Source organism: Vombatus ursinus, unplaced genomic scaffold (assembly GCF_900497805.2).
Source record: "Vombatus ursinus unplaced genomic scaffold, bare-nosed wombat genome assembly UNPS02014812.1, whole genome shotgun sequence".
Taxonomy (NCBI): domain Eukaryota; kingdom Metazoa; phylum Chordata; class Mammalia; order Diprotodontia; family Vombatidae; genus Vombatus; species Vombatus ursinus.
Genome location: NW_020954590.1, coordinates 12,761,678 through 12,775,214, shown reverse-complemented (window position 1 = coordinate 12,775,214; position 13,537 = coordinate 12,761,678). Strand labels below are relative to the sequence as shown.

At 35.3% G+C, this 13,537-nt stretch overlaps 1 protein-coding gene across 2 annotated transcripts in view; it reads left to right on the top strand.

The window, feature by feature from the left end:
* The window catches only part of LOC114054076 (deubiquitinating protein VCIP135), a 31,893-nt gene extending 18,622 nt beyond the window's left edge, over nt 1–13,271 (top strand). For both annotated transcript variants that reach the window (XM_027877173.1, XM_027877172.1), the window contains one exon: nt 8,057–13,271. In XM_027877173.1, the coding sequence (XP_027732974.1) occupies nt 8,057–8,928 (872 nt within the window). In that variant the 3' untranslated portion in view covers nt 8,929–13,271. The remainder of the gene's footprint in view (nt 1–8,056) is intronic.
* The last annotated feature ends 266 nt before the right edge of the window (nt 13,272–13,537 follow it).

The following is a 13,537-nucleotide window of genomic DNA, read 5'->3' as shown; positions in this document are numbered from 1 at the left end:
TTGTTTCTCGAGATAGATAGATAGGAAACACACAGTTTTTATAGACCACAGATCAGAGGATCATACATTTAGAGCTGGAAGGGTCCTTAGAGACTATTGAGTTAAACTCTTCTCCAACCCTAACCCCCTCCCCCTAAGTTTACTGAGGGATGTGAAAAGACAGACCCTCTACTTATCTATTAGTCAAAATGTTATTGGTTCACTTTTCTAGAAAGCACAGTACTTAAATGATTTTTTATTGATTGCCTGGAGTATTGAGTGTGTGGAGGGGATATAATAAATGGTGGCACATTGAGACTTTCCCTATAGTAGTTTTGATATATCTCAGGTCAGCGTGAGATGTTAAATGGAAATTTTGGGGGAGTTTTGCAGAAGCCACAGATGACACAGAAGAAGTTTAGAAACTCAGAAATGCATAAAATATACGTATAGTATTATGTAATATCACCATATTTTAACTTTTAATACCATAATAATTCAGACTTCTCTGGCCAAAAAATTTTACATGGATTTTCCAGATCACTGGGGTGGGATGGGAAGGAGGTGCCAGTGCTGTGCTTCACTCCTCATCCACTTGATGTGGAAGGGATAATTGTAGTGAAGTCAGAAAAAAGGAGCAGATTTGGAGAGAATATAATAAGCTCAGGCTGGGGCATGTTGAGTACATGGTGCCAGGAGGACATCTAGTAAAGATATCTTTAAGCATTTAGGAATGTCCGTGTGGGACCCAAGTCAGTGGTAGTTGAAGCCATGAAAGGCAATGAGATTCCTAAGGGAGAGTCTAGAGAGGAAAGCATCAGGGCCCAACCCTTGGGTAATGCTTCAAGTAAGGAGTCATCTAGTAGATGGGAAGTCAGTAAAGCAGATGAAGAAAGCTCGGAGAGCTAGGAAGGTGGAACTTTTGAATTTAAAGAGCGAAAAGTGGTGGGAGGGGTTGATAGTATCAATATTGTCGTGAGGTCTAGGAGAATGAAGAGGCCTTTCTGGTTGAAAGTAGGCCACCATATTTGGCAAATAGTAGATGACTTTTGAGACAGCAGTGTTAGTAGAGTCATTGGGAGATAGGCACCAGATTGCAAAGGGGTTTAGGACAGAGTAGGAAGTACAGCTAGATGGTAAAGTGGAGAGAGTGCCAGGCCTGGAGTAAGGAAGACTCTTCTTTGTGAATTCAAGTCCGGCCTCAGACACTTACTAGCTGTGTGATCATGGGCGAGTTACCTAACCTCAGTTCCTCCTCTGTAAAATGGGCTGGAGAAGGAAATGGTAAAGCACTCCAGGTCCTTGCCAAGAAAACCCCAAGTGGGGTCACAAAGAGTCAGATCCAACTGAAAAAACGTCTGAACATGGAGGTAATGAGTGGAGGCCTAGGGTCAAGACCACTTTTTTCAGAAGTTTGGCACAGAAAAGAAAAGAGTGGTTGATAGCTGAAAGAAGTTGAAGGATTGAGGAAATTTTTTTTTAGGATTAGAGAAACTTGCGCATGTTTATTATAGGTAGATGACATGGTGACTGTAGTAAGCAAGAGAGGAAAATGATGTTTGTAGCAACCTCTTGGGTCTAGGAGTTGAAAAGGAATGGTCTTGAGGGGACAAATAAAGGGATTAGCTTGAGCAAGGGAAGAAGATACCTTTCCTTTTGTGACTGTAGGGAAGAAAAAGAGGTTGAGTGATGCTCCTGAGAAGTTTAGCAGAACTGAAGTGAAGGGAGCTTCTGTCTTGTGGATGAAATCTTAATGAAGTGGGAGGCTGAGTAATGTACTGCACATGTTAGGGGTGTGAGTCTAGTTAAGGGTTTCAGTTCAGTGTTTAACAGTCCGTCTTAAAGGGGAAGCAGTCTCAGATACTTTTTATCTGTAAGGAAGTTTATAGTTTTCAAAGCATTTATATATAAGATTTCAGAATAATTGGGATGGATTCCTTGGTTCTTAGTACTATAAAATGGTTATTATAAAGCAATTATATCAATTTTTCACCACCACCCTGGTTCACTTCATATGTCTTTTTTATGTTTCTCTGAAATCATTCATTGTTTCTTTCAGTGCAGTAATATTCTGTTACAATGCAGGAGTTCTTAACCTGGCGTCTGTAGATTCCCAAAGAGTCCATGGAAAGATTTCAGGGGGGATTTGTGAACATGAATGGGAGAAAAAATTCCATCTGTATTTCAGTGTAAATAGTTTCCTTTAAAATCCTATGTGTTTTAAAACATTGTTCTGAAAAAAGATCCATAAGCTTCACTAGACTGCCGAAGGGCTTCAAGACACAAAAAAGGTTAAGAACCCTTCTTGTATTACAGTCATGTTCTGCAGTGTTTAGCCATTCCCCAGTTGATGGTCATCTACTTTGTTTCCAGTTCTTTGCTATCGCCAAAGTTCTACTATGAATATTTTGGTGTACAGAATCCACTGCTTCCCGTGGAAGCCCACCCCACTTTTGGACAACTCTAACAGTCAGGAGGTTTCCCCTATATATATCTGAATGAGAAACAGTGTGGCGGAGGAGGTTGGGCTTATAGCCAGGAAGCTTTGGGTGCAAGTTCTGCCTCTGACACATAGTGACCGTGTGACCCTGAGGACATCTCTCAGTACCCCAGGCAATTTTCTGAGACTGTTGCACAACAGTTGTTGATCTGCCTTGGTAGAAGGGCTTTTCTCACTGGGAGTTCACAGGCCCAGACCCCTTCCCCCTTCTCTTCAGGAACCTAATTGAAATGTGCCTTTTTGCAACTTTTACCCGTTGCTCTTTTAAAAAAAAACAAAAAATATATATATATATCTATATATATACATACACACACACATACATACATACATATATATATATATATGTTTTTCCCCCAATTACATGTAAAAACAATTAACTTTCTTTTTTCAAATTTTGAGTTCCAGATTGTCTCCCTCCCTCTTTCCTCTTCCCATCTCATTGAGAAGGCAAGCAATTTGACATGTTATACATGGGCAGTCATGTAAAACATATTTCCATGTAAGTCATGCTGTGAAAGAAGATACAGACAACATAACCCAAGAAAAATAAAGTAAAGAAAAGTTATGTTTCAATCTGCATTCAGACTCCATCAGTTTTTTCTCTGGAGATGGATAACATTTTTTGAAAGATATTTGCTTATTTGGATATGTGTAGTATATGTGTGTTCAAAGAGAAATATGATGTTTATTTAGGCCTAGTTATTTGAATTCAGTTGAGGCCAACTAGATACTATTTCCATCTTTTTACTTCTAGTTAACTCTTTTTGTTCGAGTCTACCCCCTGATTGTTGGTTTGTTTGTTTGTTTGTTTTTTTGGTAGAAAAAGTAGAAGTAAAAAAAGAGTCTGTTGCCATCTGTTATCATCAGTTTCCTCTGAATAGCAGTCCCTTCCTTTCATTGATATTACTCTTGCCTCCAACATAGCTTTTCTTTTTAAGCCTTTTTTGTTATTCTTAGCATTCATGACTAGCTTCAGCTTCTTCTGAGGTTTAGACCTCCAGACACACTATTATCATTTTCAGTTATTGCCTTTGCTTCCATTTTCTCGTCCTTTAAAAATCTAAATTGATCAGTGAATTCCTTGGATATTCAAATTGGTTTCTTTATACTGCTCTTACTTAATTGAAATTGTTATTAGAATAACATTCTTTGGAGCATCCAGTACTTTTCAGGCCAGCTTTCTTTTAGGAATTTTAGGTTCTGGGATCCTATTCATCTGAATTCTTTGAAGTTGACTGTACTGAAATCTTAGGTATGTTTCAGATTGTGCCTGGTGTCCCCCTCCTTATCTGACATGAACTTTCTAGGATGGATTAGCCTTTCCCTCCTAAAGTTCCTATCATTTCTACTTTGGCAGTCACTTTCTCCTTATCAATCAGAATCCATTCCAGAATAGAAGTTCCTATTATACACTTTCTCGATCTTTTGAAGAATGAAATGATCATAAGGCAAGTCAAAAATTAATCAGATGCTCTACTATTAGAAAAGGGAGTGTTCCAAGAGATGTTTGGATAAGTGAAATACCCTATCTTTACTCTTTCATGCCTCCATGCCATGATGTGATCAGTTTCCTGGACTCATCCATTTTCTTCTTTTGTTTAGATGATCCCAGCATAATAACACTTATTACTCCTTCCATTGATCCTCATCCTATGCTTTCCCTCTCTTGTTTGTGGATTTTCCCATGAATGTGTTATCTTGATATTTTATGCAATTATTCTACCACTTCCTTCTGCGTACAGCATACTGTAACATAGTCATATTCTAGTCATATACCATCAAATTTGTAAGATCAAATTTACCTTGTGTTAACATAGTTTACTTTGTTTATTATTAGTCTAGATATCTAATACTATGAGATTTATTCCTGTCCCTCTTTTTGGATAATCTTATGTTGTATCTGCTTTTCTCTGTTATCTGGCTTAATGGATTTCTATGAATTATCTCTTCCTTCCCCTCCTCATCATTTTCAATTTGAATTCTTTTTGGTCAGTTTCTCATGTCTGCAGGCAGTTTAAAAAATATGTATTGAAAAATAGATTTTCACTCTCCTAAAAGGAGGAATAAGAAGGAAAAAGTTGAATAAAACAGATCAATTCTTAGAAAAAAAATCTCATGTTATATTCACTGTTTTACACCAGTGGACCAGAACCTCTACAAAGGTTAGACGGAGGATGTATCTTCTCATATCTCTTTGTTGGGGATAAGCTTGTTCTTTATAATTTCATAATATTCAGTGTTGTTTTGTGGTTCTTTCCATCTATATTGCTGTAATTGTGTAATATTGGGTTTTTTTGGCTCTGCTTATTTCATTTTGTATGAGTTCATAGTATTTCCATTCTTTTCTGTATTCACCATTACATTCGTTTGCCACAGTTTGTTGTTTAATTGATGAACATCTACATTACTTCCAGTTTTTTGCTACCACTAAAAAGTACTGCTGTTCACATATGGAGCCTTTGTCTCATATGTCTTATGGTGAAATCTTTGGGTCAAAGGGTATGAACGTTTTAGTCTATTTACATATTTCCACATTGATTTCCAGAATGAATAGATTTCCAGCTCCATCAGCAATGCATTGGTGTTTCTGTCTAAAGAGGCAGCTAGGTGGCAAAGTGGGCCTGGAATCAGGAAGACCTGAGTTCAGATGTGACCTCAGATGCTAGCTGTGTGTTCTATGCTATTTTGTCTCTTTGCCTTTTGCCTTTGGTAACACTGTCCTTTATAATTAAACTGCTCTTCCTTTCTCTTTCTGTTTTCTTTGAATTCTTGCCCATTTTTTAAAGTCCAATTTAGATGTCACTTTTTGCATGAAACCTTTGCTCATTCTTCTATTGGTAACATCTTTTCTCTCAAGCTTATCTAAACTTGCAGTTTCCTCCAGGATCTACTGAAGGACCCTGTACTTACTAAGTGCTTAGTGTACTAAGTATGTAGTAACTCTGCCAGAGAAGAAAACAAGGTTAGTTTGTCATGGCATTTTTAATGAAGGCATATTGGCCTCTAGGATTACCTCTTTTCTAAGTGATCACAAACCAATGAACCATTCTATAACAATTTTAGAATCTTGCCAGGGATTGACTTCATGTTCATTGGCCAGTAGTTTGATAGGCTCATAGATGGAGCTGGAAGGGGAGGCTATCAGTTCTAACTCTCATTTTACAGATGAGGAAATGGGGTTAAAGGACATGCTCAAGGTCACTTTAGTATTACGGGTGTGGGATTGAACCCAGGGTCTTTTGACACCAGACCTAGTTCTCAACAAATATTACAACACATTTTTTGTTTTTGCTGTTGTGGTTCATGAAAGATTACTAACTTGTAAGTGATTTCATTACCCTGATTTGTACTTTCACTGGACCACAAAATTTTATACTCATTAATGGTAATTAGACACTTTTATTATATCCTTATGTTTTTTTTAAAATTCTAATTCCCTATTAACCACTTTTAAAATAATTTCTAGTCTGAAGATCATTCTCCTTTGTAGAAAAAGAAGCAGCAAAATAGGAATTCACCAATTCTTCCCTCTTTCTTTTCTTACTATAACAAGTGTAAGTTCTCTCTTTCATATTCATCTTGACCTGGTATAGCCAAAGAAATCCTTTTTTGTTGTCATCTTGAGCACTTACTGCAAGCCTTGACTCTTTCTGGCTTCCTGGAATAATGTAGCCTTTCCTATATTCTTAAAGGATGTTGCCAATTTTTCATATTCATCTTTTTGCCTTTTACCATGCTTTATGCTGTCCTTCAAAAGTCTAAGTACCTTTGATGACAATCAAAGAGAGAATAATCATATTGTTCTCTTTAGACATCTTTTCTTTGTGATCAGAATTCTGGAGAATTGCTTCATCAGTCAACAAACCTCTATTATGTGCTTATTATATGCCACACACTGTAAGTGCTAAATGCTGGGGATACAAAGAACATTAAATATACAAAGAAACATTAAATACACAAAAAAATCCCTAAGGAGTTTATGTGTTAATTTAGAAACGGCATGTAAATAAATAAGTACACATATATGATGTAACCTTAAAATAGAAGGTTCAAGTGGCTTGGGGGCTCCTGTAGAAGATGCCATTTGAGCTGAGTCTTGGAAGAAGCCAGGGATGTCAAGAGGCAGAAGTTAAAAGAGAGAACATTCTAGGTGGGGAGGCTGGTACAAAGTCATATAGATGGGAAGTGTAGTTTTGCAAGGAACAGCAAGGTAGAGCTTTGTTCTTGGAAGTCTCCCATCCCTTTTGAGTCATCTTACCTTTTTAGAGTCTTGGGCCTTATTCTATTAATGAACTTTGACTTTTAATTTTTTTTTTAAATTTAAAGCGATTAAAAAATTTTTAGATTTTATTTATTATTTTCAGTTAACAAAAATTTCTATCCCTAATTGGGAGGAAAATCCTTATAACAAATATACATTAAAAAGTCAAGCAGATTTTAATTAGGCTATGTCCATTGTTCCTTTTGTTATCTCTTAGGAACTCTGTATCCTTTCTCCAAGTACTGTTATGAGCTTGCATCATCCATTTCTTCTATCTTGCCTTGTGGCAGGGGGCCCCCACTATATATTCCCACCACTGTATTGCCTTATTTTTTTTTTCTGTCTTGATCTTCACTCAGATGTTTTCTGTCTTCATCTCCCTCTCCAATGCCATGCTCCCGTGAGGTTTGTGGATTTCCACAAATTAAATGTTTTCATGATGTGCAGTGTTACTCTCTTTCCCAAACTAGTCTCTTTGAATGGGAATAAGAACCCTTTTCATTGTTATATTTCAGGTATAACTCATCTTACCAAAACTGTGATGTGCTTCTGAGTTTCTATTTTCTTTCTTATTTTACGAACTTAAACGTCCTCTTTATTATAATACAATCCACATGTTGGCATATTGGCACCAGGCATATTGGATCTGAGTATTGTTTTTGCCTTGCTTTCCTATTGTGTTGCCTGTGGACTACAGAGCACCTCCTGCTTTTTTCCTAATTTATGCCTTTTTAATTAAAAGTCTTTATAATCAGACAACTATCTCTAGGCAAATACATTGTTTCTGGCTCTTTTTGGGCATAAGTCTCTGGTCAAGAATCTATCATTCTGATAGGCCAGAAGACCACATCTCTTATCCATTATGGTCTTATTAGGCAACTCTCCATTAAATATATTAGATGTGTTTGTAAAAATCGTAGAATTTGAATTTTGGAAAACTGAATCACATTTCCCTTGAATTACACAATATACTTTCTGAGATGTTTTATCTTCATTTTAATTTGTTCTTTAGCTAATGTTTTCTCCCAACAATAATTTTTCTTTTGCAGTTTTCTCCTTTTCTATCAAGTAAGTAGGTAAAGACTTATAAACAAATGCTTTAAGTTCATTTTCTGTATGGTGGGATATCCTTGTTACTTTTAATTCTTTGGTTTCTCAACTGCTAGGTGTGGAAAAGCTGCATAAAGCTGCTGACCACTCACTGAGTTAATGTAGTTAAGCTTCACTATATTTCAGAGGTAACAATGCTTTTTCAGTAATCTTTTAAATGGAATTGAAGAAGTTAAATTTCTTACTCTTTTCCTTCTTCACAGGTATGACTGATGGCAAGCATTGCACTTTCCCACATCTTCCTGGTAAAACTTTTGTCTACAATGCTTCAGAAGATAGATTGGAATTGTGTGTGGATGCTGCAGGGCACTTTCCCATTGGTCCTAATGTTGAAGATTTAGTGAAAGAGGCTCTAAGTCAGGTTCGAGCAGAGACTACTTCAAGAAGTCGAGAATCAAGTCCCTCACATGGTCTCTTGAAATTAGGTAGTGGTGGAGTAGTGAAAAAGAAATCAGAACAGTTGCATAATGTAACTGCCTTCCAGGGAAAAGGGCATTCTCTTGGAACTGCTTCCAGTAGCCCCCACCTCGATCAGAGAGCTAGAGAAGGTCCAGTTGTCAGAAAACATAGTACAGGGACAGATTTTGCTGCTAGTTCTGCAAAACCAGATCCTTCTGTATTCACAGCGCCTTCTAGTAACAGTGAGCTTATTCGGATAGCTCCTGGAGTAGTAACAATGAGAGACAGCAGGCAGCTGGATCCTAACTTGATTGAAGCCCAGCGAAAAAAGTTGCAGGAAATGGTTTCATCTATCCAGGCTTCAATGGACAGGCACTTGAGGGATCAGAACACAGAGCAGTCACCAACTGATTTTCCTCAAAGGAAAGTAGAAGTTGTAAGTTCATCTGCAAAATCTGGGAGTTTTCAGGCTGGCTTACCTGAATCTTTTCCCATAACTGGTGGTACTGAGCATTTGAATGTGGAAACAACTGGTGGAAACGTGACAAGTGAAGTGGGAACAACATTTGCCACTAGGTCAAAAGCACAAAAAGGAAATTCTGTGGAGGAACCTGAAGAGATGGATAGTCAAGATGCTGACATGACTAATGCAACTGAGCCAATGGATCATTCTTGATTAGTGAGGGGCTAATAAGGGCAGAATGTTTATTGTGAATATGTAATGTTGTTGGCTGGACCACATACATGATTAGTCATTTAAAAGAAAAAATCTTGTATGTATACTTCAAAGATTATATCTTGTTATTCAGTGCATGATAGCAAGTGTGTGATTGGCAATAGCTTTTAATATACTCCTGCCCAGGCTGGCTCTGAATTACCTGTAAATTAGTTATTAGAAGATGCACTGAGAATGAGTTTCTGTTGTAGATGTGTGGGTAATTGGAAGTTCTTTGTAATTTTAATTCCATGAGAGTCTTAATTCTTCAAACATGTGAAAGTTCTCTTGCTAAAAGTATGTTTAAGATTATTGAAAAAGCTAGAACTAGGCAAAAATTAAATTTGTTGAAGTTAATGTTATTCCAAATAACCATCCCAGACATTTATTATAGTGTAAAAATACATCTATGTAAATCTGAGAACAACCAGAACTGAACTGTATATTAAAATTCATAATACAGTATATTAGACACTTTATATGAACCTGACATTTCCTTAGATTTAAACACATTCATAGAGCTAGGTATTCTTGATTAAAATAACTTGGAAATAGAGTGTAATGATATACAATTTTTGCCAGTTGAGCAAGGTTAAAACAAAAAAAAGCTAGTCTAGAATGATAAAGTGAATTTGATTCCGTTATGTTACTGTCTGAATCAACACAGCCTGTAGAATGCTGTTAGTAAGCAGTAGCATGTTAATACTGTCTCCTGAATCCTAAGCAAGGCAAATGCCATCTAATTTTTTAAACTCACAGAAAGGTTGGTTAGGGAGTGTTGTGGTAGGAAATACAATAGATAATGGTAGATATAGTTACATGATCTCCAATTTTCAAAGTTTGTCAGTGACAGAGAACTTATCAGCTGAGAATTATTCTTTATTAATGAGTTGCTTTGTTCTAAAATTTTGATCAATGGTATATATGCTAAGTGTCTTTGTTGAAATTTCTTGGAAACAGATAATGTTTCCTTTTTTTCTTTTTTTTTTGGTGCCCATAGGATCATCATTTGTTGGCTTCACTTGAATTTGTGGTGCAAATTTTGCTGCATCATACCCTGAGCAACTTGGCATTCACTTAGTGTATTCATGAAATTGTTAGTGCCAGCTTCCTTGAGAAGCAGCTGTCGTGCTTATTCCATAAGACAAAGAATGTTTATCCTCACATTGGTATTGCACTATTTTACCTCTTATCCTGCAGATCTGTATTCTGTAATGTGCATTTTATTTTACATTCTTCCTCTGTTCACAGAAATTAAGTTGTATTTGCATGGATGGAAAGACAAAATGTATGTTAATAGTCTCCTCTCTAGAGTATTGAAGGCCTGGCTTTTTCTGTTTGCACATGTAAAACAGGTCCATGAAAATTATATTTTAATTTGGAAAATATTCGCATGTTATCTTATCAGATATTTTAAAACCTCTTTTTGTCATAAGGAATTTAGGCACTTTAATTGATGCTTCTCAGTTAAAAAAAAAGGTTCTCTTCGTGAAAGTAAATCAATTGAAGTCACTTAATTTTGGAGAATCTGAACACTTTAAACTGAGTGAGGCATGTTTGGGTTAATTTTATCAAGTTTTTTTTTTTAATTTGGAAACTTTCAGGTTTTTTTGGTTTCTAAATTTTACTTAGAAGAATTTGTCTTTCTGCAGATCAGAGAGGTTGAAGGAGATTTATAACTAACTATTTTATAGTGTGTACTATTTTTGCATAAGGTGTGAAATATAACCACCAAATAACATTTTACATTTGGCTGTAAGAATTCTTATGTATAAATCTACAGACTACAGTATCTAACCACAATAATTATTTTGGCTTTCTTGGTCACTAAAATGTACATTTCCTCTTCTTTTACCACAGGGAAACTGTCTAACAAGGTAATTCCTTGCTTCCAGGTAAATCACAGAACCACCTTTTCTTTAACACAGAAATATTTTCTTCACTAGTGACTTTGTGTGTTGAGTTGATGACTTCCAAATCCTATTTGAGTATAAAGCAAAACAAACACAAAGTTACACCTCTCGTATTAAGTTTTCATGCTTATCTAATGTGAATCAGAATGTACATGCCAAAGCAGTAATTTGGTCATAACGTCAGACATTTTATTAATTTCTGTTGCTACAGCATGGCTGCTTACATTACACTGATGTATGGACATTACATTAGTAGTTTGGGCTCTCTTGTGTTTAAAGAATAAAATGCTTGGCTCTGAAGTGATCAGATTCCTAGAAATGATTTTATCTCAGTTGAGGTCTCCGATGGTGTAGGTGCTGCCTGTTAAGAGATAAGAAAAATGACAGATCTTCACTAAGTCTCACAGCAGAAGTTCATTATAGTTATTTTGTCTCATTCTGTTTAGTTATAGCCATCCTTTTTCTTTTACGTGTACAATAATCAAATAGGTTACTGTAGAATTAAATGTTGTTATTTTAGTCCTGCCCTTTGTGACAGCATGGGAATCACTGTAAATGATCACCAAACTTTTACTCTGTGAACTGGAAAGTCTTGCAGTGGTCATTGTATTTTTATTTCCTCTTAGAAGTTATGCCATAACTTTAGGTTAACTTTTCAAACTAAGCTTTATTTTACAGTCTTTTGTCTGGTTGAACATTTTAAATTAATTTCTGCATATTTTTCCCTTCAATTCTCTTTCTTATAGGTAAACTTATCATGTTTGTTGTTAATGGTCCAAGTTCAGATATATCTAAAAACAACCAGAATATTGGTAATGAGTGTGGAGAAACCAGTTGAAAATTTAAAACTAATATATAACAACAGTACTGCACAATAACATGTAGGAAAATATCTATTATTAACTGTGAATTATGAACCATGAAGAGATGATATATTCAGGAATAAGTTTAAAAGCCTAAAATTTATTGTTTTCCCCATCACTGTCCTCATAATATTCCCTGGGAAGCTGCTGTGTAGCCAAGAAGTTTAGCAGCTGCTGTTGACTATGGAAGATATGAAGATAACTTCTTGCTTTGTAACAGTATTGGGGTTGGTTGGTTGGTTGGTTGTTTTTTTTTTTTCTTTCCCCAATCAAGCTTACTGCTTATCATTGAGACATGACTGAAAAACAGCTGTGGTTCTTAGACTTTCTGGAAATTTCTACAGTATCCAATTTAATGGGAAGTGAGCAGTAGTTTTGTGCAGGGGTCTTTACCTCAGGGAGTATCATTTGCTAAAGTTCCACATACCAGTCAGTATTGACGTTTGTTGATGATCACTGATGTAGCATTTGTTAGCTACAAAATGGAAAAATTTATAACAGTATTATTTTACATGGTTAAGTACTAATATAAGCTGCTAGCTAACATTTTCCTACAAATTAACACTTAGGAATGTCTGAATATTTAGGCACAGCATTAATATGCCACTTCTCTTATTAATCACACAAGAACTTGACATTATATTAACTTGAACTTTTTATGCAATCATAAAATCTTTATTTTTAAAATCATTATATCATTTTGTTTTTAAAGCCATTCAAGAGTACTTTGATTTGGCTTATTATTAAAATACTGCAGAGAAGAATTTGAGATTTTTAAAAATTCTCTTAAGACTCAATTTACATTTGGGCTATTTTTCCTGTCATACAACTGTACCATGGGCCAAATTCTAACCATTTTACAATTGAATTTTAGATGGCCTTTTAGAGTTAGTAACAAAATAGGTATTCTGAATAAGATTGGTAGATCCTGGTTTACAAGAGGATTATTAGATTAGTTTTACAGAATTATCCTGTCCTAATGCCCATCATTACTAATTTTGTAAGAAATGTATTATTTTGAGGACCAGAAGACCCAGAACTGTTGCTATATATAAAAAAAACATAATATTTAAATGTATGCTTAGTAAAACAAAATAACAAAGGGTACTAACAACATGAGATTTGCCAGGTAACTTAGCAAGTTCTGCCATTTTTGACAATACATAGAAATGCTAAATGTTTTAATTCATGTTAGTATTATTAAATCGTGGGAGTTTTAGCTTTGTTCCAAAACACCAGGAATCATACGAAATGTGAATTACTGAAGAAAATGCCATTACTTGTATAGTTGACATTAAAAATTTTTAATTATGGAATCTATATGCTTTTATATTACAATAGTAACATGATTATTGTCATGTAAAAGAAAAGGAAAACTAGTTGAACTTTAAAGTTGATGTTATTTTTCCTTGTCAATATCAACTATTTAGTATTTTACATTTTAAGATCTTGCATCCTTTCTAAAATGCAGAATCCCATTTCTGAGCCTTTATGCCTGTGGTAGAGCAATAAAAGACTGAAAAAGTTATTAGTATTTTCAGGTTTATTTGACTTTGAGGATTATTGCCAAGAACTAATGAGTGCACTTTTTGGAGGAAAATGTTATTTAAAATATATAAATAAGAAGTAATAGTGTATATATTTAGAAGACAGCAATTGCTTTAAATGTTGACTAAAAGAAATTAGCATAGAAGTTACACCATCCCTACAGCACTGATTGTTATCTAGCACGTTTTGATTTGTTTTGTTTGTGATTGCTGTATTAATTACATTTGGGTTTTTTAAATCTGTAAT